Source organism: Macaca fascicularis, chromosome 6, assembly GCF_037993035.2.
Source record: "Macaca fascicularis isolate 582-1 chromosome 6, T2T-MFA8v1.1".
In the NCBI taxonomy this organism is placed as follows: Eukaryota; Metazoa; Chordata; class Mammalia; order Primates; family Cercopithecidae; genus Macaca; species Macaca fascicularis.
This window is the reverse complement of record NC_088380.1, coordinates 70,448,764-70,473,864: the sequence shown is the minus strand read 5'-3', so window position 1 is coordinate 70,473,864 and position 25,101 is coordinate 70,448,764. Positions and strand designations below refer to the sequence as shown.

The window sequence follows — 25,101 nt, the reverse complement described above, 5'->3', positions numbered from 1 at the left end:
AAACCCGGTCTCTACTAAAAATACAAAAAAAAAAATTAGCCGGGCGTGGTGGCGGGCGCCTGTGGTCCCAGCTACACGGGAGGCTGAGGCAGGAGAATGGCGTGAACCCGGGAGGCGGAGCTTGCAGTGAGCTGAGATGCGGCCACTGCACTCCAGCCTGGGCGACAGAGCAAGACCCCGTCTCAAAAAAAAAAAAAAAAAAAAAAAAAAGATTAGCGTTTAGATTAGTAGGCTTTGAGAAGGCAGATTACACTCCACAATGTGGGTGGGTACCATCTAAACAGTTGAAGGCCTTAAGAGCAAAAACTGAGGTTTCCCAAGGAAGAAACAATTTTGCCTCAAGACTGTCACAAAGAAACCCTGCCTGAGTTTCCAGCCTGTGTATTTTGGACTTATCAACTATTCCCTGAGGCTCCAGACTGCTGGCCTACTCTGCATATGTTGGAATTGCCAGCTCCCACAATTGCAAGAGCCAATTCCTATAAATAAAGAGATAAAGTGATAAATTAATAGATAAAAGGATCTATTTTATTCTCGGTCTCTCTCTCTCACATCCTATTGGCTGCTTCTGTTTCTCTGTAGAACCCTGACTAATACACTATGAGACCTTCAGCACAGAACCAGAAAAACTTACTAGTTAAAAAAGGGATTGTAGGGGCCACAATCTTTTCTCCCAGGCAATGCGGGAATCTCCTTGACATCACTGCTGACTGGTCAACCATGTCTCAACACCACAAATGAACTTATTAGTACACACACACGCACGTGCGCGCACAAACACATTTCTGTTTAAATGGCTTCTATTATTAGGAAATTCTCTGATTGGAGAGAAAAAAAAATTCATGTATATTTTCCAACCATCCAACCAACTCTACCTTCTACTTCTATAACTACAGATAAGGCCTGTTATTAGGCATACTATATAGAGTAGTTTAGACATTCATTAGACAGAATAATGGCCCCCTAAGATGTCCATGTCCTAATCCCTCAGAACCTATGAACATATCACCTTGAATGGCAAAAGAGACTTTGCATATAAATGAAAGGTTTTGAGGTGGGGACATTATCCCGGATTATCAAGATGGGTCCAAATGTAATTACAAGAGTCCTTACAAGTGAAAGAGGGAGGCAATAGAGTTAAATTTAGAGTGATGCGGCATGGGAAAGACTTTACCAGTTATTACTGGCTTTGAAGATAGAAGAAGGGGCATGCCAAAGAATACAGGCAGTCTCTAGAGGTTGAAAAAGGCAAGGGAATAGATTCTCCCCAGAGACTCCAGAAAGAAGGCCCTGCAAACGCGTTGGTATTTAGCCCAGTGAAACCTATTGCAGACTTCTGACCTACAGAAATATATGATACTAAATTTGCTTTGCTTAAAGCCACTAAATTTACGGCAATTTGTTAAAACAGCAATATGAAATTAATAAAATGTTAATACCTTTGTAAAATTAGCTAAGTCTACACAACTAGAAAGATAAGCAAATTAAAGTTGAATACAATTTGATGAGGCAGAAACATTTTACACATCACACTGTTTAACATTTCTGACCTCCTCTTTGTAAGTAGCCTAGCAGCCATTCTCCATGCCATGGCCACCTTCCAAGTTTTTTGGGAAAATTTAATTTCATAAAATAAACTAGAATAGGACAAAACATCCTTACTTTAGTCTCAAAAGTGGCGAAACTGTCTACCAAGATAACTTTTTCTGGGTGAGGAAAAAGCCCTTTTATAACTCTGGATTTGAAGTAAAAATGTTACTATGTCTTGTAGGGAAAGAAATGCTCTGTGTTTCACTTTGAATGTGGCACAATTTGATCACTGAACAAAAATCTAGCTATTTGAGATACTTTTAAAATGGGCCTGTTGTATAACTTATCTCATAAAAACTAGTTATCTTGATTGTAAGCTTTAACTTGAAAAATATTTCCTGACATTTATATTTAAGTTATATGTAAAGATTCATGAATAAATTTTAAACCAATACAGACATTCGAATAAAAGCATTGTTTAAGAAAGCAATATGAAGGGAGCAATATTCCAGATAAAAATATTTCAAATATTTGAAGTCTAGGATCATATTTTCACTTAGTTTTATTTCTCTAAATTATTATTATATCCAGTTCCTCATTGTATTCCCTATGTGAGGTGGTTTTTGGCATCATCCCTGTTCTCCCCACTACCTTCCCTTTCTCTGGATGCATCTAGTTTGTCAAGATCTTCCTTAAATACGTTCAGAACTGGACAAAATGTTGCAAATATGATCTAAACAATGCAGAGAATGTTAAATTCCTTACTCCAGAGATCTTACTCTTAGTAATTCAACTAGGACTTACAGGCTATTATGTCATACCTATTCAGCTGATTTTATTGAACTCAAGTACAGAATTTACATGTACTCCTATTACATTTCAACTTACTAGTTCAAATAGGCATGGGTTGACAACAAAGCACCCTTTGGGCAGAAGTATTCAATTACCTATAAATCTATCTGACTGTACTATCTCCCAGATCACATTTCTTCATGTTGTCCAAAAGAATATAAAGAGAGAGTCTGACAATGTGCTTTTCTGAACTCAAGATATGATTATTATGGCATCCCCCTATCATGCAATCCTATCAAAAAGGAAATGAAGTCAGTCTGGCAAGTCACTTAACCAGAGGCTCAGTTTCCTCATCTATAAAGAAAGGAAGTTGGACAAAATCCCTTTGAGCTATAAAATTCTATGATTCTAAGAGATTTTATCAGGCATTAGAAAGATACTGAAATAAATAATGAAGGAAAGCTAACCCATGTGGGAAAGGCACCTTGTCATGAATAAGTGAGTGGGGTGAAGGGGTGCCTGTAATCCCACACTGATAATCCATAAACCAGAGAGGACTCTATTTTATTTCTCCTTTCACATAAAGTAAAGCCTCAATTCAGACTTCACCAATTATTAACTCGTGATCGGGCAGAAAAGTTCTGGAATAAAGATTAATACTGTGCAGTCACTGAAAAAAGAAACTTGATAACCAAATGAAGAATGAAACAATTATTTTTAAGCCTTTTAGAAATATTTAATTTCATGCAACCACTGAAACTGCAAATTATTCTTAGCCATTAGAACAGACAGTTATTTGGCTTTGGCTCTAGTCATTTCATACACTTAAAAATAGTAAAGCTAAATTTTGAAGAAATATATTCTATTAGCCACCGTTTTCCAACATTCAGGCTAGTCTTCCTTCTTCTTACTAAGGTATTTAACAGTGATGGTAGTGTAAACAACCGTATATAAGCAAAATAAACAAAAATACACTTCTACTTGGATTCTCTCCAGAATTTATCTCATATAATCAAAAACAATTTCCCTTTCTCTAAGCCAGTAAATTCCAACAGTATTGTTCTTGTTACTCTATTTTCTCCAACTAAACTTACCTACTTGTCCATTACATAAAGCAGACAAAAAAGTTAAATTCTGTAGATTTTAACTTTTTTAATTCTGCGGTGTGCCAAGATGCAATCGTATGTGAAGAATGGGTTGTTGGTGGGTAATAATGAGGCTGGGCTGCACAAGCCACTGGACTCTATGGGAGTGCTCATGAAGGTCACTAGGCCAATTGTGTCAAGATTATGGCTTCCTACCCAAAAAGGCTGAGCTGATAATGAAATTTCTTACCAGCCCTCTAGATTGGGCATAAGGGCATAAGATTCTACATAATAGTTATGATCATATTAGAGAAATCTTATATTCTTTAGTTATCTGAGATTAAAATACCAGTTATAATGTATAGTATATTGTTCTATTTTAAGGCATTTGACTTTCAAAGACATTTTTCAATATTGTACAATAAATCAAAATTAAAACTATATCCTTATAACAGTAAGTGGGACATATTATTTTCATGTTCAGAAAGGAAAATTGAGGATCAGAAAGGCTAAGTTATCAAGGCTTACAGGGTGTCAGGGGAAATTAAAGTTTTAATATGAATTTGTATGATCCCAAATCCATGTTATTTCTACTCTAGCACACTGCCACTCAAAGATGACGCAGACTCTATCTGCAACAAGCTCACAGCCTAGAACTCTACACAATTAATAAGTTATAAAGTAAAGGGTATAATGTTGGACTAGTGTATAATGCAAACATAGTCATATGCTTCTTCTGTAATAAAGCAAAAAAGGTGTGTTTAAAAGGAAAATGTAAAGTATCACAAAAAAGGCAAAGGTTGGGTAAAAAAAGAAGATTTTTAAAAGCTGGAAAAGACATTTAGAAAAGATGGCATTTCAGGTGTTGAAAACAAATATGACTTTGATATCCAGAGGTGGTATGGGACCTTTCAGGTGGGAAAAAGAACATGAACAAAAGGCACAAAAAATGGAAATGATAAGGCATACATATAGAGCAGCAAATCATTCAGATCTGCTAAAGTAGTGTTTCCTACATTTCCTTGGTATGAATTCCTCTGGAATTCATTAAAAGCACAGCTTCCCAGTCCCCTCACTTGGAAATTCTAATTCAGTGGGTCTGAGATAAGGCCTAGGATTCTTAATTTTTAAAAAGAATGTCAAGTGATTTTTATCACCAGGAAAGTTTAACAAGTACTAGTTGAAAGAGCAGAATTGGTGAAGAAGAGTCATGAAAGTTGAATCTTGAAATAATAGGACAAGAGATTTGGCCTTATTTCTATAGTAAACAGACAGTAAAAATAACATTTTAAGCTTCAGGAATGCTGCTCTGGTAGTGGAAGAAATAGGAGAAGGGAGATGGGAGACCAGTCTATAGACTACCATACCAGTCCAGTCTAGAGATACTGAAGGCTGAACAAGGGTAGTAGCAACAATAAATTAAAAGGAAAAAATAGATTTGAGATACAGATACATCTTGGATAAAAAATTGCTAGGACAGCACAATGAAAAAATATGTGAAAAAATCACAACGGAATCTAAAGTCCTTCTTTGGAAGATATTGACACCAGGGAATATGAAATCACAAAATAAGAAGTTTGAGAAGAAAAAGATAGTGAGTTAAGACTTGGCCAGGGCTTGAGAAACTAGTGTACAAGAAACAGCTGGAGAAAAAAAGAGTAAACCAGCCTAGAGATATAGATGTGAGGGTCAGATACAAGCATTTGATGATAACTTTATTACAAAGCACCCCCTGTGAAAGAGCCAGATGAGAAAACTATGATGACACAATACTAAGATAATAATACTCCTTTGATAATGAATGGTATTTGGGTTGTAATTTTTTTGGCAGAGAGAAAAGATTTTACTCAGTCCTTCTAAAAGTGTTTAGAGTGTTTTTCAGGTTTAAGAAAGAAAATAAAGAGCAAGACAGCACTATCTGTGGTGGTATCCTTGTACATTTCAATCTGAAATGCAAATTGCTTTTGGAGTATAAGTCCACAATATTCAGTATAATTTAAACATCGTTTTTCTACTTTGCACGGTAGAAAACAGCAGAAGGAACATAATCTTTGAACATTTAACACATGCTGCTGTTACAAATAGAAAAAATTCATAGTAATTTCCTAGTCAAGTCTATCTCAAAGTAATTGTGAACAAAACTTACTTTAGACTAGAAATTTAGTTTCAACAAAAAAAGCTGGCAGAAAAACTTTCTCCTGCCCTTGCTCTCCAAGGCCGCTCAACCTACTATCTAGGACCCTATGGGATTTAGGGAAGGACAATGGGCCAACTGCCTTCCCCAGTGGCCTTCTACCCTAGATGCTATGCTACCAGTGAAATATCTCACCAACCTTTGAGATGTCTTGGGCTTGAAGGAGACAGTGTCTACAGCATTTATAATCATATGAGAGACTTAACTAGCTAAAAAAAAACCTCAGTTCAAAATTCTGATTCTACTACCTCTTAACTGCATGATTGTGGACGAGTGATTTAATCCTCTCTGAGTTTCACTTTCTTTATTCCACAAAATAAGGAAAATAATATCTGTATTGCATGGTTGTTATAGGGATTACATAAAATAAATAGTATAGTTAGCAGATAAGAAAATAAATTACTGTAATGCAGTATGATAAATGCTTTGATGGGCATAGACAGATTATCATGGAAAGAAGTACCTAGCTTAGCCTGGGTGGGAGTTCAGTGGCAGGGAGAGGTAGAAGTAGAAGGAGATAGTGGAGCTAAATCTTAAAGGAAAAACACTTCAAGGAGAGAGCACACTCCCAGCAAAAGGAAAAACAAGGGTGGGGAGCTGTGAGGAAGGTATGGGTATGCAAGGAAACTTGACATCTTTAGAAAACATCAATGAAAAGGAACCCTGACAATTTCCAGATCTAACATTCGTGGTTTTGTCCATTCACAAACATAACCACAGAATCATGACACATAGTAAATCATTTTGATGAGGCATAAATTTGAATCATGAACAATGCAAGACTAGTAGTGCACTGACATCTAAAGAAGATGACTCTTCGGATATTGAGGTGACAGAGTGATTGGTGACATTAAGGAATTGGGAAATGAAGCTTTTGTAAAAAAATGAATTCATTTTTGACATCTAAAGTAGAAACGTTTCCTAAAGCAACTCTGAACAAGGGATAAGAGCCCAGGAGAAATATTTGGCCTTATCTCCTAGAGTTTAGAATGTTGGTGTATAGGTAAGTGGAAATTGAATCCATCCCATCAAATATGTCACTCAAGGATACAATAAAAAGCAACAAAAAATTATGACCAAAACATTTTATATACGCACCCATTTTAATTATATTTTAATGCAAGGGGTATTAAGTAGAATGCTTACTAAGCGTCCAACATTAGCCTACAAAAACCATGCTCACTAATCAGGGAACATATGGATAAAGAAGTAAAAATAACAATAATAATATGTTTTTAACTCAATGTTATTGTTAGAGTTGGTAAGAAATAGATAATTATGTTAAGCAAGTAAGGCTCATATGTTATAAAGTTTTAATTACAACAATAAAGACTATGACCCTAATCCTTTAGGTCTCAGTATTCACTAATTTTCAAAAAAGAAAGGCATATCAGAACCTTCAGGAGTAGAAACCCTTGAAGATAGTTTTCTCGTAGTATACACACCAGAATTACTGCTCTAAACAATGAAAAGACATTGTGTTTCAGTAATGAGTATTATGATGCAAGCAATATTCAAGAAAACCACATGTAAAGGCCTACAGGAAGGACTAGCAGAATAAAAAGGCCAGGAGGTGCTACATAATTCAAGGACACGGATTTAATAGTTACAAGGACCTGGGTTCGTTTCCCTGCTGTAGCTACTTATTGGTTATGTTACTTTGAGCAAATTATAAACTATAGCTGAATTTATTCATGAGTAAAATGAGGATAATAATACCACTGATCTCAAAGGGCTGTGATGAGAATGAAATAAACAAAATATATATAAATAACATTAAAATGAATGTAAGAGTTTTGGAATGTGACTGTTTATAACAGTAATGATAATAATCATTATCATCTATCATACCACCTGAATAAACAGCAGTTAGGATCTGAATCATAAAGTCCGACCATTCAAAAAACTGCAAGTCTAGTTCAAACTGACTTTTTAAAAATGCCAACATTAAACATAAATGAACACTACAATTTTATGTGGATAATCTCAAAAGTTGCAAATATTACTGACCACAAATCAATTTACAAATCCAATGAACACTTACTGAGCCTGCTCCATGTAAAACCTGCTGTGCCAGACATAGCAAGAGATACAATAGTAAGATATAGACCCTAATCTCTTTTATAAGTTAGAACAAATTAGAGATTACCTGACTAACTCGATTTACTTCCTCCTCTTCTTCCTCAGCTTCCTCTCCAAATGAAAGTAAACTAAAATTTCTAGTCCCAAAAAAAGAAAGAAAAAAATAGAAAGAAAAAGTCAAATCAAACTTATACATTATTTTCAGAGCAAGAAAACAGAATTTACAAGAAGAAATACATTCTGACTGTTGTAAAAAAGACCATATTACTCAGTATTCAGCAGAAGTATTCTAATGATCTATATTTTCAGTATGTTAAGGCTTTTGCCTCACGACACAGTGTTTCCCATATCATACTAACTTTTAATGACCAAAATCCCTCCTGAGCTAAGGGATCCCTCCTGTACTGAGTCAAGCATGACAGAAATAATTAAGCTTTTTATATTTATCAAACTGGTAGCAAAATGGGGGTTTCTGAAAAACTAATAAGTATATACCCCTGAGTGCTACAAATGGGAAGCAATTAATCTAGTATTGGGCAAAATATTTTTTAATATTTTAAAATTAATATGTATACAAAATTGTCAGACAAAAAAAATATGAGCAATAAACAACTAAAATAGCCCACAAGGAGAAAAAACTACATTTGTGTCCTCTGATTCATCAAACAAAAGTAATCTCAAGTAAGATAAACAATAAGTTACTAAAACTCTCTCTCAAATAGAAAAATTAAAGATATGGCAGCAAAACAGATTTTTTTTCCCCCAAAACCTAGAAGCAAGCAATGACCAACATATCATCCCTAACATATTTGCTGGAAACAAAAACAAAGCAAAACACACCAAAAAAACGACTTTAGAGTTTATTGTTAAGATAAATCATAGTGATGACATACTGTATGTGAATATAGTGACAGTGACCTTTCATCCAGAGATAGACTAATCAAAATAAGCTGATCAAAGAAATTTTAAAAATCAAATAAATAGTTCCAATAAGCAGTCATTTTGCCACAAGGAATTAACTGCTTATTAAAGTGTCTGGTCATATCTGACAGTTTATAAAACAATTTAACTTTGTATTTGTAGGATGTCAACGAAAAAGGCTAATAGGTATTGAATGCCTATACTACTGGGTGTTTTAACATACCTCTTCTCATGTAATCCTCATAATAACCAGAAATTGAACTTATTCTAATCTCCATTTTATAGGAAGAGGTAACTGAAGCTTAGAAATTTGAATCCACTTTGCTTTTCATTAACTAGGTTTGGCAGGATTATATCTAGAATTGATCAAATCTAATAATTATAGGTACAATAAAATCCCTAATAAGGATCCTACAGTTCAGTAAAAGAATACGTTGAAATCTAACTCTGCAGTATATACAGACAGTATTAATAATGTAGAATATTGTCCAAAATAATGAAATTTATTTTTATTCCTATTCTTTGGAAAATTATCTTCTGGAAATAAACCAGAATACTGAATGAAACAGCTTTATATTTTTAAATGTTTTTGATAAGATTATTTTTAATGGCACCAAAAAAGGATTGAAAAGTTAAATACAAGTTAAATTGCATAATGCAATCATGCAGTCATTAAAAATATTCTTTATACTTTTCTCTACTTTCTATTTATACTGAGTGAGAATATATTAATTTTAAAATAAGCAACAAACAAAAGTTTCTCAACAAATCATTTATATAAATAATTGTTACAGGGATCATAAAATATGTATATATTTATTAACACAGATTTCTTATGAACAACTGAGATGACATGTTTGTAGCTTAAGTTTAAGATATACTGCACCGAATACAAGAGTTGCTCATTTAGGAAAACAAACAAACAAACAAAAACCACACTAATATGGTTTGGGCTCTGTGTCCCCACCCAAATCTCATCTCGAGTAATTCCCATAATCCCCACGTGTTTTATGGGAGGGACCCTGGTGGGTGGTGATTGGATTATAGGGTGGTGTCCCCAAAGCTGTTCTCATGATACTAAGTGAGTTCCCATAAGAGCTGATGGTTTTACAAGTGTTTGACAGTTCCTCCTTCACACTCGCTCTCTCTCCTGCTGCCTTGTGAAGAAGGCGCCTGCTTCGCCTTCCTCCACGATTGAAGTTTTCTGAGGCCTCGCTAGCCATGCGGAACTGTGAGTCAATTAAACCTGTTTCCTTTGTAAATTACCCAGTCTCAGGTATATCTTTACAGCAGTGTGAAAACGGACTAATACACACACTCATAATTCCAATATCTCTCGGTCTCAGGCATGTCTTTATAGCAGTGTAAAAATGAACTAATACAACCACACACTCATAATTCCAATATATCTCTGGTTCAAACTGGCCTCTGCTTTGCTAGTAAACAATTACTATAAAAGGAAATAAAGTAAATTAAATGAATGAGTGTCATTTTTCAAGCTGAAGAAAAATCTCTCCACTATGATTACTTTGTGCCTTTGGGTTTCAATTTCTTTACTTCCTCCTCTGGTTTCTCTTTTTTCGGCCTTTTAATTTCCCTTGGAATGATGTCATCAAAAGGATTAAACAAAACCTATGAAAAAAATATTTTGAAAACATTATTCCATTTTTAACATTTCACAAAAAATTAAACCCAGTATGTAATTCCATTGGTATAGTGTCTGTATTTTTTCCAACACAAACATTATTAGTATAGTGATATATATTTACTACACAACGTGCTTCCACTTACACGGCCTCATTGGATTCTCTCAATAATCCTGTGTGCTATCAACTAAGGGATATTTTATCCCCATTTTACAAAAGGGAAAAATATTTAAGAAAATGTAAATGATACAGAGTAAGCAAGACCAACTCAATGCTTTGATTCCAAATCAAGTATTCTTATTTTTGCTTCCTCAATGAAGGATCACTCTTTTTTTTTTTTTTGAGATGGAGTCTTGCTCTGTCGCCCAGGTTGGAGTGCAGTGGTGTGATCTCGGCTCACTGCAACCTCTGCCTCTCAGGTTCAAGTCATTATCCTGCCTCAGCCTCCCGAGTAGCTGGGACTACAGGCGCGTGCCACCATGTCCAACCATTTTTTTGTATTTTCAGTAAACACAGGATTTCACTGTGTTAGCCAGGACAGTCTCCATCTCCTGACCCCATAATCCACCCACCTCGGCCTCCCAAAGTGCGGGGATTATAGGCGTGAGTCACTGTGCCCAGCAGATCACTCTTAAATTACCTATGAAGTCACTTCTTTGGGCTAAATAAACCTAATTCCTTTAACTTTCTATTATGAGGTAAGCTTTTCAGTCATTGGATTATCAGATAAAGTTTCATCTTTGAATTAAAATCTTTAATTTAAATAATTATTAACTAGAAATTGTGCCCAAATAAATCAGAGATAAAATTTGAAGTGTGATGTTTACTTAGTATAAAGCCTTCATCCAATAGTTTAAAAATACTAAGAATCAATTCCTCTTAAACGACAATTTAAGTGCTGTATCTCATAATAATCATGCTCCTACCTCACAGCTTTTTATTTTGTGTGGATTATGTGGTCTTTCTTCATCATCAATGTCTACTTCTGACAGTCGCAACATGTTATATACTGTATCCCCTGTAACCTATCAAATTAAAAATATAATGTAATTGAAAATCATTGCACTCATCCTTTGAATTAAGAGAAAACCTTTGAAAGTATTTTTCAAATAATGAAAAGGAAATTTCATAGATTACATAAAATATAGACATTTAATAATGCAAATAAAGCAACTTTATCTTAAAGGAGAAAAGCATGGATGGAGATCAATCCCTCAATAAGTGTTTTGGAAATTTCCAATATATATTTAATGTAAGCTTTTATTAACAATATAATGCCAAATAATCTCCTACTGAATGACAACTTTTCATTCAAAGATCATAAACAAATTTAAACTTTGGAATAGGATAAAATAAGCAAATAATAACAATAACAATGTGGTAAATGCTTTAGAGACATTATCTCATTTGATGCTCACAAACATCCTAAAAGTAGGAACTATCATTATCCTTCTACAGATAAGAAAAATGAGGCTTAAAGAAGCTACAGAACCAACAGTGATGGCCTTTCTAACTATGCTACACATTGTCTCTGATGTGTTAGTTATATAATCCCAATTGTAAAAACTGATGCAGAATGGCAACTTAAATCTCATTTTATTATACACTCTTATTTTTAAGAAATAAATGGAGGGAATCTATAAACATCAGACAGACTGTGTTGGAGTGGCTCAAAAGAATGTGCCAATGCATATTTCTTAACCCATTGTTATTATTAATAAGTATTAACCAACAACATTGCAAAATATGGTTTTAGTATGATTCCCTTCATTCAGTGTTTCTCAAGAGTTTTAAAACAACACCAAGCATTCCAATTGTACTGAATTTGTTTTTTTCCCTTTCATCATCACAAACTCTAGTTCTGCCCGGCATATGGGGAAACCATTCTTACTGAACCAGGAGAGGGCGCTGACACACTAGTGATGTCTAATATGCCTAAGACTTAAAACATATAGAAATATATTTATGAGAAGGGAGTGAGAGAAGAAAACCTTCAGAATCCCTTTTTAAAGGGAATTGTTGAAAATTCTATAGAAAGGACGTTCCCTAATATGACATTAAATGTGAGCAGGATTAAATAGGTACTATTCAAAGTAATATTTACAGTAAGAAGTTTCAATGTCAACACAAATTCCACTTTAGACTTTAAAAAACCCATCAAGAAACTAAACTTTATTTTTTATTTTTTTAATTTATTTATTATTATTATACTTTAAGTTGTAGGGTACATGTGCATAACGTGCAGGTTTGTTACATATGTATACTTGTGCCATGTTGCTGTGCTGCACCCATCAACTCGTCATTTACAACAGGTATAACTCCCAATGCAATCCCTCCACCCTCCCCCCTCCCCATGATAGGCCCCGGTGTGTGATGTTCCCCTTCCTGAGTCCAAGTGATCTCATTGTTCAGTTCCCACCTATGAGTGAGAACATGCAGTGTTTGGTTTTCTGTTCTTGTGATAGTTTGCTAAGAATGATGGATTCCAGCTGCATCCAAGTCCCTACAAAGGACTCAAACTCATCCTTTATTATGGCTGCATAGTATTCCATGGTGTATATGTGCCACATTTTCTTAATCCAATCTGTCACTGATGGACATTTGGGTTGATTCCAAGTCTTTGCTATTGTGAAGAGTGCTGCAATAAACATACGTGTGCATGTGTCTTTATAGCAGCATAATTTATAATCCTTTGGGTATATACCCAGTAATGGGATGGCTGGGTCATATGGTACATCTAGTTCCAGATCGTTGAGGAATCGCCATACTGTTTTCCATAATGGTTGAACTAGTTTACAATCCCACCAACAGTGTAAAAGCGTTCCTATTTCTCCACATCCTCTCCAGCACCTGTTGTTTCCTGACTTTTTAATGATTGCCATTCTAACTGGTGTGAGATGGTATCTCATTGTGGTTTTGATTTGCATTTCTCTGATGGCCAGTGATGATGAGAATTTTTTCATGTGTCTGTTGGCTGTATGAATGTCTTCTTTTGAGAAATGTCTGTTCATATCCTTTGCCCACTTTTTGATGGGGTTGTTTGTTTTTTTCTTGTAAATTTATTTGAGTTCTTTGTAGGTTCTGGATATTAGCCCTTTGTCAGATGAGTAGATTGCAAAAATTTTCTCCCATTCTGTAGGTTGCCTGTTCACTCTTATGGTAGTGTCTTTTGCTGTGCAGAAGCTCTTTAGTTTAATGAGATCCCATTTGTCAATTTTGGCTTTTGCTGCCGTTGCTTTTGGTGTTTTAGACATGAAGTCTTTGCCCATGCCTATGTCCTGAATGGTACTACCTAGGTTTTCCTCTAGGATTTTTATGGTATTAGGTCTAACATTTAAGTCTCTAATCCATCTTGAATTAATTTTCGTATAAGGAGTAAGGAAAGGATCCAGTTTCAGCTTTCTACTTATGGCTAGCCAATTTTCCCAGCACCATTTATTAAATAGGGAATCCTTTCCCCATTTCTTGTTTCTCTCAGGTTTGTCAAAGATCAGATGGCTGTAGATGTGTGGTATTATTTCTGAGGACTCTGTTCTGTTCCATTGGTCTATATCTCTGTTTTGGTACCAGTACCATGCTGTTTTGGTTACTGTAGCCTTGTAGTATAGTTTGAAGTCAGGTAGCGTGATGCCTCCAGCTTTGTTCTTTTGACTTAGGATTGTCTTGGAGATGTGGGCTCTTTTTTGGTTCCATATGAACTTTAAAGCAGTTTTTTCCAATTCTGTGAAGAAACTCATTGGTAGCTTGATGGGGATGGCACTGAATCTATAAATTACCTTGGGCAGTATGGCCATTTTCACGATATTGATTCTTCCTATCCATGAGCATGGTATGTTCTTCCATTTGTTTGTGTCCTCTTTTATTTCACTGAGCAGTGGTTTGTAGTTCTCCTTGAAGAGGTCCTTTACATCCCTTGTAAGTTGGATTCCTAGGTATTTGATTCTCTTTGAAGCAATTGTGAATGGAAGTTCATTCCTGATTTGGCTCTCTGTTTGTCTGTTACTGGTGTATAAGAATGCTTGTGATTTTTGCACATTAATTTTGTATCCTGAGACTTTGCTGAAGTTGCTTATCAGCTTAAGGAGATTTTGGGCTGAGACAATGGGGTTTTCTAAATATACAATCATGTCATCTGCAAACAGGGACAATTTGACTTCTTCTTTTCTTAACTGAATACCCTTGATTTCTTTCTCTTGCCTGATTGCCCTAGCCAGAACTTCTAACACTATGTTGAATAGGAGTGGTGAGAGAGGGCATCCCTGTCTTGTGCCAGTTTTCAAAGGGAATTTTTCCAGTTTTTGCCCATTCAGTATGATATTGGCTGTGGGTTTGTCATAAATAGCTCTTATGATTTTGAGGTACGTTCCATCAATACCGAATTTATTGAGCGTTTTTAGCATGAAGGGCTATTGAATTTTGTCAAAAGCCTTTTCTGCATCAATTGAGATAATCATGTGGTTCTTGTCTTTGGTTCTGTTTATATGCTGGATTATGTTTATTGATTTGCGAATGTTGAACCAGCCTTGCATCCCAGGGATGAAGCCCACTTGATCATGGTGGATAAGCTTTTTGATGTGTTCCTGAATTCGGTTTGCCAGTATTTTATCGAGGATTTTTGCATCGATGTTCATCAGGGATATTGGTCTAAAATTCTCTTTTTTTGTTGTGTCTCTGCCAGGCTTTGGTATCAGGATGATGTTGGCCTCATAAAATGAGTTAGGGAGGATTCCCTCTTTTTCTATTGATTGGAATAGTTTCAGAAGGAATGGTACCAACTCCTCCTTGTACCTCTGGTAGAATTCAGCTGTGAATCCATCTGGTCCTGGACTTTTTTTGGTTGGTAGGCTATTAATTGTTGCCTCAATTTCAGAGCCTGCTATTGGTCTATTCAGGGATTCAACTTCTTCCTGGTTTAGTCTTGGAAGAGTGTAAGTGTCCAGGAAATTATCCATTTCTTCTAGATTTTCCAGTTTATTTGCGTAGAGGTGTTTATAGTATTCTCTGATGGTAGTTGGTATTTCTGTGGGGTCGGTGGTGATATCCCCTTTATCATTTTTAATTGCGTCAATTTGATTCTTCTCTCTTTTCTTCTTTATTAGTCTGGCTAGTGGTCTGTCAATTTTGTTGATCTTTTCAAAAAACCAACTCCTGGATTCATTGATTTTTTGGAGGGTTTTTTGTGTCTCTATCTCCTTCAGTTCTGCTCTGATCTTAGTTATTTCTTGCCTTCTGCTAGCTTTCGAATGTGTTTGCTCTTGCTTCTCTAGTTCTTTTAATTGAGATGTTAGAGTGTCAATTTTAGATCTTTCCTGCTTTCTCTTGTGGGCATTTAGTGCTATAAATTGCCCTCTACACACTGCTTTAAATGTGTCCCAGAGATTCTGGTATGTTGTATCTTTGTTCTCATTGGTTTCAAAGACCATCTTTATTTCTGCCTTCATTTCGTTATGTACCCAGTAGTCATTCAGGAGCAGGTTGTTCAGTTTCCATGTAGTTGAGCAGTTTTGATTGAGTTTCTTAGTCCTGAGTTCTAGTTTGATTGCACTGTGGTCTGAGAGACAGTTTGTTATAATTTCTGTTCTTGTACATTTGCTGAGGAGTGCTTTACTTCCAATTACGTGGTCGATTTTGGAGTAAGTATGATGTGGTGCTGAGAAGAATGTATATTCTGTTGATTTGGGGTGGAGAGTTCTATAGATGTCTATTAGGTCTGCTTGCTGCAGAGATGAGTTCAATTCCTGGATATCCTTGTTAACTTTCTGTCTCGTTGATCTGTCTAATGTTGACAGTGGAGTGTTGAAGTCTCCCATTATTATTGTATGGGAGTCTAAGTCTCTTTGTAAGTCTCTAAGGACTTGCTTTATGAATCTGGGTGCTCCTGTATTGGGTGCATATATATTTAGGATAGTTAGCTCTTCCTGTTGAATTGATCCCTTTACCATTATGTAATGGCCTTCTTTGTCTCTTTTGATCTTTGATGGTTTAAAGTCTGTTTTATCAGAGACTAGTATTGCAACCCCTGCCTTTTTTTGTTCTCCATTTGCTTGGTAAATCTTCCTCCATCCCTTTATTTTGAGCCTATGTATGTCTCTGCATGTGAAATGGGTCTCCTGAATACAGCAGACTGATGGGTCTTGACTCTTTATCCAGTTTGCCAGTCTGTGTCTTTTAATTGGAGCATTTAGTCCATTTACATTTAAGGTTAAGATTGTTATGTGTGAACTTGATCCTGCCATTATGATATTAACTGGTTATTTTGCTCGTTAGTTGATGCAGTTTCTTCCTAGCCTCGATGGTCTTTACATTTTGGCATGTTTTTGCAATCGCTGGTACCGGTTGTTCCTTTCCATGTTTAGTGCTTCCTTCAGGGTCTCTTGTAAGGCAGGCCTAGTGGTGACAAAATCTCTAAGCATTTGCTTATCTGTAAAGGATTTTATTTCTCCTTCACTTATGAAACTTAGTTTGGCTGGATATGAAATTCTGGGTTGAAAATTCTTTTCTTTCAGAATGTTGAATATTGGCCCCCACTCTCTTCTGGCTTGGAGAGTTTCTGCCGAGAGATCTGCTGTTAGTCTGATGGGCTTCCCTTTGTGGGTAACCCGACCTTTCTCTCTGGCTGCCCTTAAGATTTTTTCCTTCATTTCAACTTTGGTGAATCTGGCAATTATGTGTCTTGGAGTTGCTCTTCTCGAGGAGTATCTTTGTGGCGTTCTCTGTATTTCCTGGATTTCAATGTTGGCCTGCCCTACTAGGTTGGGGAAGTTCTCCTGGATGATATCCTGAAGAGTGTTTTCCAACTTGGTTCCATTTTCCCCCTCACTTTCAGGCACCCCAATCAGACGTAGATTTGGTCTTTTTACATAATCCCATACTTCTTGCAGGCTTTGTTCATTTCTTTTTCTTCTTTTTTCTTTTGGTTTCTCTTCTCGCTTCATTTCATTCATTTGATCCTCAATCGCTGATACTCTTTCTTCCAGTTGATCGAGTCGGTTACTGAAGCTTGTGCATTTGTCACGTATTTCTCGTGTCATGGTTTTCATCTCTTTCATTTCGTTTAGGACCTTCTCTGCATTAATTACTCTAGCCATCAATTCTTCCACTTTTTTTTCAAGATTTTTAGTTTCTTTGCGCTGGGTACGTAATTCCTCCTTTAGCTCTGAGAAATTTGATGGACTGAAGCCTTCTTCTCTCATCTCGTCAAAGTCATTCTCCGTCCAGCTTTGATCCGTTGCTGGCGATGAGCTGCGCTCCTTTGCTGGGGGAGATGCGCTCTTATTTTTTGAATTTCCAGCTTTTCTGCCCTGCTTTTTCCCCATCTTTGTGGTTTTATCTGCCTCTGGTCTTTGATGATGGTGATGTACTGATGGGGTTTTGGTGTAGGTGTCATTCCTGTTTGATAGTTTTCCTTCTAACAGTCAGGACCCTCAGCTGTAGGTCTGTTGGAGATTGCTTGAGGTCCACTCCAGACCCTGTTTGCCTGGGTATCAGCAGCAGAGGCTGCAGAAGATAGAATATTGCTGAACAGTGAGTGTACCTGTCTGATTCTTCCTTTGGAAGCTTCCTCTCAGGGGTGTACTCCACCCTGTGAGGTGTGGGGTGTCAGACTGCCCCTAGTGGGGGATGTCTCCCAGTTAGGCTACTCAGGGGTCAGGGACCCACTTGAGCAGGGAGTCTGTCCCTTCTCAGATCTCAACCTCCGTGTTGGGAGATCCACTGCTCTCTTCAAAGCTGTCAGACAGAGTCGTTTGCGTCTGCAGAGGTTTCGGCTGCGTTTGTTATTGCCCTGTCCCCAGAGGTGGAGTCTACAGAGACAGGCAGGTTTCCTTGAGCTGCTGTGAGCTCCACCCAGTTCGAGCTTCCCAGCAGCTTTGTTTACCTACTTAAGCCTCAGCAATGGCGGGCGCCCCTCCCCCATCCTCGCTGCTGCCTTGCCGGTAGATCACAGACTGCTGCGCTAGCAATGAGGGAGGCTCCGTGGGTGTGGGACCCTCCCAGCCAGGTGTGGGATATGATCTCCTGGTGTGCCTGTTTGCTTAAAGCGCAGTATTGGGGTGGGAGTTACCCGATTTTCCAGGTGTTGTGTGTCTCAGTTCCCCTGGCTAGGAAAAGGGACTCCCTTCCCCCTTGCGCTTCCCAGGTGAGGCAATGCCTCGCCCTGCTTCAGCTCTCGCTGGTCGGGCTGCAGCAGCTGACCAGCACTGATCCTCCGGCACTCCCCAGTGAGAGGAACCCAGTACCTCAGTTGAAAATGCAGAAATCACCGGTTTTCTGTGTCGCTCGCGCTGGGAGTTGGAGACTGGAGCTGCTCCTATTCGGCCATCTTGCTCCGCCCCCCAAGAAACTAAACTTTAAACTACTAAATGTTATTACCTAAATGTGTTTCCGAAAATGTAAAATCAATACTGGCTAAGTGGCACATTATTAGCTCATACCATTACTATGGTTTTAAAGAAGAAATACACTAAAGTCACAACTAATGAGTGAATTGAAAGATGCAAAAAAGAATTTAGCTGCTCCCTCATAGTGCACTATAATAGGAATATATTCCATCATTTTTGTAAAGAATAAACATATCCTATGGAATGTTTTGATGAAGGTAACTCTTAGATAAGTTAATCATATGTATCTTAGAAGCCTAAGGAATAACATAAAACCAAAAACTGAACCACAGGTTTAAAATCACTGGACACTAACCTTTCCAAAGATGGTATGCTTATTGTTAAGTTCATCCGCTCGACCCAGTGTGAAGAAAAACTGGCTGCCATTATCATGAGAACCAGCATTTGCCATGGCAACCAGGCCTCTCCGATTAAAACGCAACCGTGAATGAAATTCATCCTGAAATGTAAAAAAGATCTAGTGAATGTCCTCAGTTATAAGACCCATCATATGCAGTTATTCAACTTGACCCGCAAGGTCCCGTACAACTTCTAATAAAAAATGCAGACATTTTGCTTAATTGATTTTTGAGCACTTACTATTCTTTCAATGTTATTAAACTTGAATTCACTAGACTGTATTTTCTAAATATATTCATACAGAAATATACCCTATTTTGTAGAAAGCTGCTTAGTTATACCCAAAGGAAGAGTACCCAAGGGGGAATGGATTTCTAAGTTATTTCCCTATTATCATCCCAAAGTCAGCTAAGCTTTTGAAATCTTCTCTTACTTCTCCCAGAACACTACCTTTGAGCCATTGCAGAGTCTTCAATTATTACTCTTTCCCATCTCATTCTAAATGTCATTAAACAATTGCTTTCTTCTTGTTTTTTAATTCAAATAATCTACTATTATTGTGTCATGTAATTTTACCATGTCTTTTTAAAGTCCTAAGTTGAATCTTCTCTGAAATGGCACTGATTCTATTTGCCAGTTTTCAAAAGAGCAGGAACAAGTCTTTCTAAGGTGGTTTTCTCACCACGATAGGGCTACTTAACAAATATATTAGTCTCTTAGTTAACAGAATTTCCTTCCAACCTGATATTGAAGTCATTTATAAATGTAGCCATGTTATATCATAAATGCTTTTCACAAAGGGAGATTTTTTCCTTAATAAATAATTCTCAAGAGATCTGAACTCAATGGATCACAACTCTGTATACTGTATTCAAAATGACCTAATTGAAAAATGTAACAAGATAACTGTATTACCTGAAAATAATGAAGCAAAAATCTCAAGTTAGGAAGGAATTGTCAAAAACAACTATTCTGTTACACTAAATAAAAGAATAAAAGAATGTTTCCGACTAGACGAAGTACCTAAAATCATGAGAAGTCTTACCATGGTAAAATATAAAACAGTCTAAAAGTGATATCTGAGACTTTTAAAATAACTATTCCAAATTTCTAAGGCCATTATCATCTGGAAATTAAAGCAAACAGTTCAAATATTTTCTTCAAGAATGACACAATGACTTGGTAAAAGATGAAAGGAAAATGCAGACAATCTATTCCATTAGTATAAAAATGAATTTTTCAAAAACTCCCATATTTTAAGAGATACTGTTTACTCATTCAAAGAACATGATATTGGTGCCATCAAATTAATAACAAACACAATTTTTAGCTTTTACTTGAACTTGCTATTGTTCTTAATATCTTCACTATGACATTAACTCTTTTTCTTCTTAGATCTATGTTGGCAGATAAGAAATCACTGACCTATTCTTGATTAATGCATCTTTTACAGACTATTTATTTATTTATTTATTTTTTTTGAGACAGAGTCTCACTTGGTCGCCCAGGCTAGAGCGCACTGGTGCGATCTCAGCTCACTGCAACCTCCACCTCCCAGGTTCAGGCAATTCTCCTGCCTCAGCCTCTTGAGTAGCTGGGATTACAGGTGTGTGCCACCATGCCTGGCTACTTTTTGTAATTTTAGTAGAGACGGGGTTTCACCATTGGCCAGGCTGGTCTCAAACTCCTGACCTCAAATGATCCGCCCCCCTTGGCTTCCCAAAGTGCTGGAATTACAGGCATGAGCTACTGCACCCAGCCTGATTTTTATATACTACTGTGAAATGTTTTTTCCTCTTGTGGAACACAATCATTTTCGATTAAGCAATCCAAACTGACTTGGAAATAATAACAACAAAAATAGTAATAAAAATAATAATTCAGTCTTACTTTGAATGGTGCTCCATAGATAGACTCTCCACCACTCCCTGTGCCAGTAGGATCTCCGCCTTGGACTATAAAACCAGGCACAACTCTATGAAAAATGGTATTGTCATAATAAGCTGAAAAAAAATAAAAATAATTTATCAATGTCTAAAATTAATCATATCTACAGTTACCAAAATTAATACAGCTAGAGTCAAAAGATTTATTTTCCAGAACGTTAAATAGGCTCCCAAGCCAAAACCTTTTGTATCCTCCTTCTTATAAAATAGTTACTTCTCAAAACAGCACACATTTCTACAGAAACCATCATTGCTGACTTTTTGTTTTTATTTCTAGGATTCTCTCAAACTCTGGATTGGTTTTCAAAATAGAAATTAGAGAGTTCTGGCAGGAAGGAGCAGCAATTTTGTGCCCCAGGGGACATTTGTCAATTTCTGAAAATATTTTTCAGAAATGGGGGATACTATTGGCATCTAGTGAGTAGGGGGCAGGGATACTGCTAAACATCCTATACTGCAAAAGACAGTCCCCACAACAGAGAATTACCAGCCCAAAATGTCAACTGTGTGGAGACTGAGAAACCCTGGCAAAGATGAACACCTTATTTCCGATTGCTTCCTCTTTTCCTCACAGAAAATTAATTTATTAATATACAAACTCATAATACATCAAAATTACTTATTAGTTATAGGTCTGGAACCATCAATACACCCTCCTCAAGAAACTCTGAATAAACAAAACAAATAACACAATACATACTTGAGTCCAATTAGCTCAATTGTTTTGCTAAATGATTGAAATAAATTATTCATATTTATATATAATTCAAAAATATACAATTGGAGTATATAATTTAGAACTCATAAATATACAGGGCAGATTGTATATGACCTCCCATACTATATATTATCTGGAACCTAAAATCATTAGGGTACTTGATAGAAGAAAAGGAAGTTAACTTGGGAATGGCAGAAGCATGGCATCTCAGTGAGTCAAAGCATAAGTGAAAAATTGAGTGGGGAGCAGGAATTAGAGTTTGCCTGAATAAGAGAATTTACATTAAGAAGTAGCAATAATGGCCAACACGCATAAGAAAAGATGCTCAATATTATTAGTCATTAGAGAAACGCAAATCAAAACCACAATCAGATACTATTTCACACCCACTAGAATGGCTAACATCAAAAACCTTAAAAGAGTAAGTATTGGTAAGGATGTGATGAAACTGGAACCCTTTTACATTGCTGGTGGGAATATAAAATAGTGTAAAAAGTTAAACACAGAATTAGCATGTAATCCAGCAATTATGCTTCTAGGTGTATGTGTATACAGGTAATATATATGTTTATATATTAATATATAGTTTTTAAGTGTAAATATACATAGTTCACATAAACAATATATAATATATAAGTAATTATAATAGTAGTTATAAGTAATTTTGATATATATTGTTTGATATATAAACAATATATAATATATATATCACTGTGCACATGATCAGATTTGCTTTTATGAAATATCAGATATTTATATATATTATTTCTATATATATCCAAAAGAATCGATTGTTTACATATACATCCAAATTATATATATGTATATATATCCAAAAGAGTTGAAAACAAGTACTCAAATACTCACACACAAATGTTCATAGCAGCACTAGTCACAAGAGCCAACAGGTGTAAACAATTCAAATGTCTATCAACAGATGAATGGATAAATAAAATGTGATATATACATATGATGGAATATGACTGTCACAAAAAGGAATGAAATACTGATACATGCTACAAAATGGATGAACTTCAAAAACATGCTAAGTGAAAGAACCCAAACACAGAGTCACATACTGTCAGACTCCATTTATAAGAAATATCTAGAATAGGTAAATCTGCAGAGATGGAAAATAGATTGGTGGTTGCTGGGGGCTGTGGGTGGAGAAGGGGTATGTTATTCCATTCTCACACTGCTATGAAGAAATACTTGAGACTGGATAATTTATAAAGGAAAGAGGTTTAATTAACTGACAGTTCCACATTGGGCAGAGGCCTCAGGAAACTTACAATCATGGTGGATGGCAAAGGAGAAGCAGGCACTTTCTTCAGGTAGCGGGACGGAGTGAGTGCAAGCAGGCGAAATGTCAGATGCTTATAAAACCACCAGATCTTATGAGACTCACTCATTATCACAAGAACAGTAAGGGAGAAAATGCCCCTATGATCCAATCACTTCTACCTGGTCCTGCCCTAGACATGTGGGGATTATGGGGATTACAATTCAAGGTGAGATCTGGGTGGGGACACAGAGCTGAATCCTATCAAGGGGAGAATAGAGAATGACTGGGTTAATGGATACAGAGTTTTCTTTCGGGGTAATAAAGTGTTTTATAACTATACAGAGGTGCCAGCTGCACAATACAGTGAATGTACTAACTGACACTGAACTGTACACTTAAAATGGTTAGTTCTATGTTGTATAAACTTCCCCACAGGTTTTTAAAAAAATCCTTTAGGTGGAAGGAAAGAAATTATTTTACATCACTGAAATTAGTTCTGTACTTACATTAGGTAAGCACAAGAGGAGAACATATGTAGTATGAAGTACTGAATAAACAAAAGCTATTATTTTTGTTGTTGTAAAAACAAACAAAAAGCAAGTAGCAACAAAGCAGGTTGTGGTTGAACCAACTATTGAGTTAGGCAGACATGATTCAATCACATGCTTAGGGTTACAAAGCAGAAAGATGTAAAGAGCACAGTTCCCTAAAGATTTCACAGAGCTTCCCTAAAGATTTCACCAGATTTCTTGACATAGAGGATGATAAATGTCTTTATTATTTAAATCATTTTAAGTTGGGTCTTCTATTACCTGCAACTGAATATAACCTGAATATAACTCATTCAATAAAAAATATTTATCAAGTATCTACTGTGGGCCAGGCATTTTACTGATACAATTACTGACATAATTTATAAAGTTCCTATTTTAGTGGCTTGGAGACACCCTCATAATTATTTATATTTGCAAAGCATAACTGGATGTACAATGCATATTTTAAAAAATATAATCTGTATTCTAACAACTGTATTTAGTACACAGTACGTAAGAAGAAGTAGAAAGGAAGACCAGCTGACTTTGCTTACTCCCTTCTCCCAGTGCAGGGCAGTTGGGCTGTATTTACAAGAGCTCCCTAGTGCAGACAAGTTCCCTCTGGTTACAAATACACACTATAAAAAGCAAAAGGTCTAAAAGTATCTCTCCTATATTCCTAGGTAACTGTTTAATGAGTTACACTAACACTGCATGTAGCAGTCAGGAGTTTGAATCTCGCCTTTTGCTAGCTATACAATCTTAAACTCCATTTTCTCATAAATCTAATAACATAAATTAAGGCACAGTGTCAATCTGAAGATTAAACAATGTGAAAGCAAACTACACATTTTCAAGTTCAACACATATGTGAGGTCAAACTAATATCTTCACTCAGATGCTACAAATTCATATTCAAATTTGAGTATAAAATATACCCCAGTATATATCATATAATGAATATTCCTCTAGACCCACAATAAGCAGTCAACCAATACTTTTTGAGCACTGTGCACATGATCAGATTTGCATTTTCAAAACATCATTCAAATACCCAGGGTGAATATCTTAGAAAGAGACATGACTGGAGAGAGAGGGGGAGTGAGAGAGAGAGAGAGAGAACGAAAGAGAGAGCGCAAGTACATGCGACAGAGAGCCAGTTAGAGAACGCAAGCAAGCAACTACTGCCCTGAGAGTCATTACGTAACTATGGCTTATCTTGAGATACACAGACTCGAGAACTACTTTGGAAGCAAGATCCATAAGACCCACATATATGTTACCTGTGAGGGAAAAAGGGCAGGAAAGAGGTCTGTTTTACTTGTTTTCAAATTTTACAATTTCACCATTTTATTTCTTTTCTCCTATTTCCCATTAAGTGTTTCAGTGATGCTGACTTTTTATTTTAAGATTTTCTTTATGATTTTCCTAGTTATATTCCTGTTGGATGCATGAAATTATTATAATACCATATATAAATGAGTAAAAATTTTCTATACTCTCTACAGTATAACTTTGTATTCTAACATAGCTGGAATTTCCAATATCCACAAATCTTCCATATTTACTATTTCAACTTCTTTGTAATTTATTAGTAATCACTATTGAACTATGCATTTATAGTTGTATTT

The 25,101-nt window shown here is 36.1% G+C and overlaps 1 protein-coding gene across 4 annotated transcripts in view; it reads right to left on the bottom strand.

The window, feature by feature from the left end:
• CWC27 (CWC27 spliceosome associated cyclophilin) overlaps nt 1–25,101 on the bottom strand; it is a 262,287-nt gene that overhangs the window by 228,073 nt on the left and 9,113 nt on the right. For all 4 annotated transcript variants that reach the window (XM_045393777.3, XM_065546311.2, XM_065546312.1 and 1 more), the window contains exons 3-7: nt 20,879–20,991; nt 18,945–19,088; nt 11,177–11,275; nt 10,133–10,236; nt 7,751–7,820 (exon numbers count right to left, since the gene is read on the bottom strand). In XM_045393777.3, the coding sequence (XP_045249712.1) occupies nt 7,751–7,820; nt 10,133–10,236; nt 11,177–11,275; nt 18,945–19,088; nt 20,879–20,991 (530 nt within the window). The remainder of the gene's footprint in view (nt 1–7,750; nt 7,821–10,132; nt 10,237–11,176; nt 11,276–18,944; nt 19,089–20,878; nt 20,992–25,101) is intronic.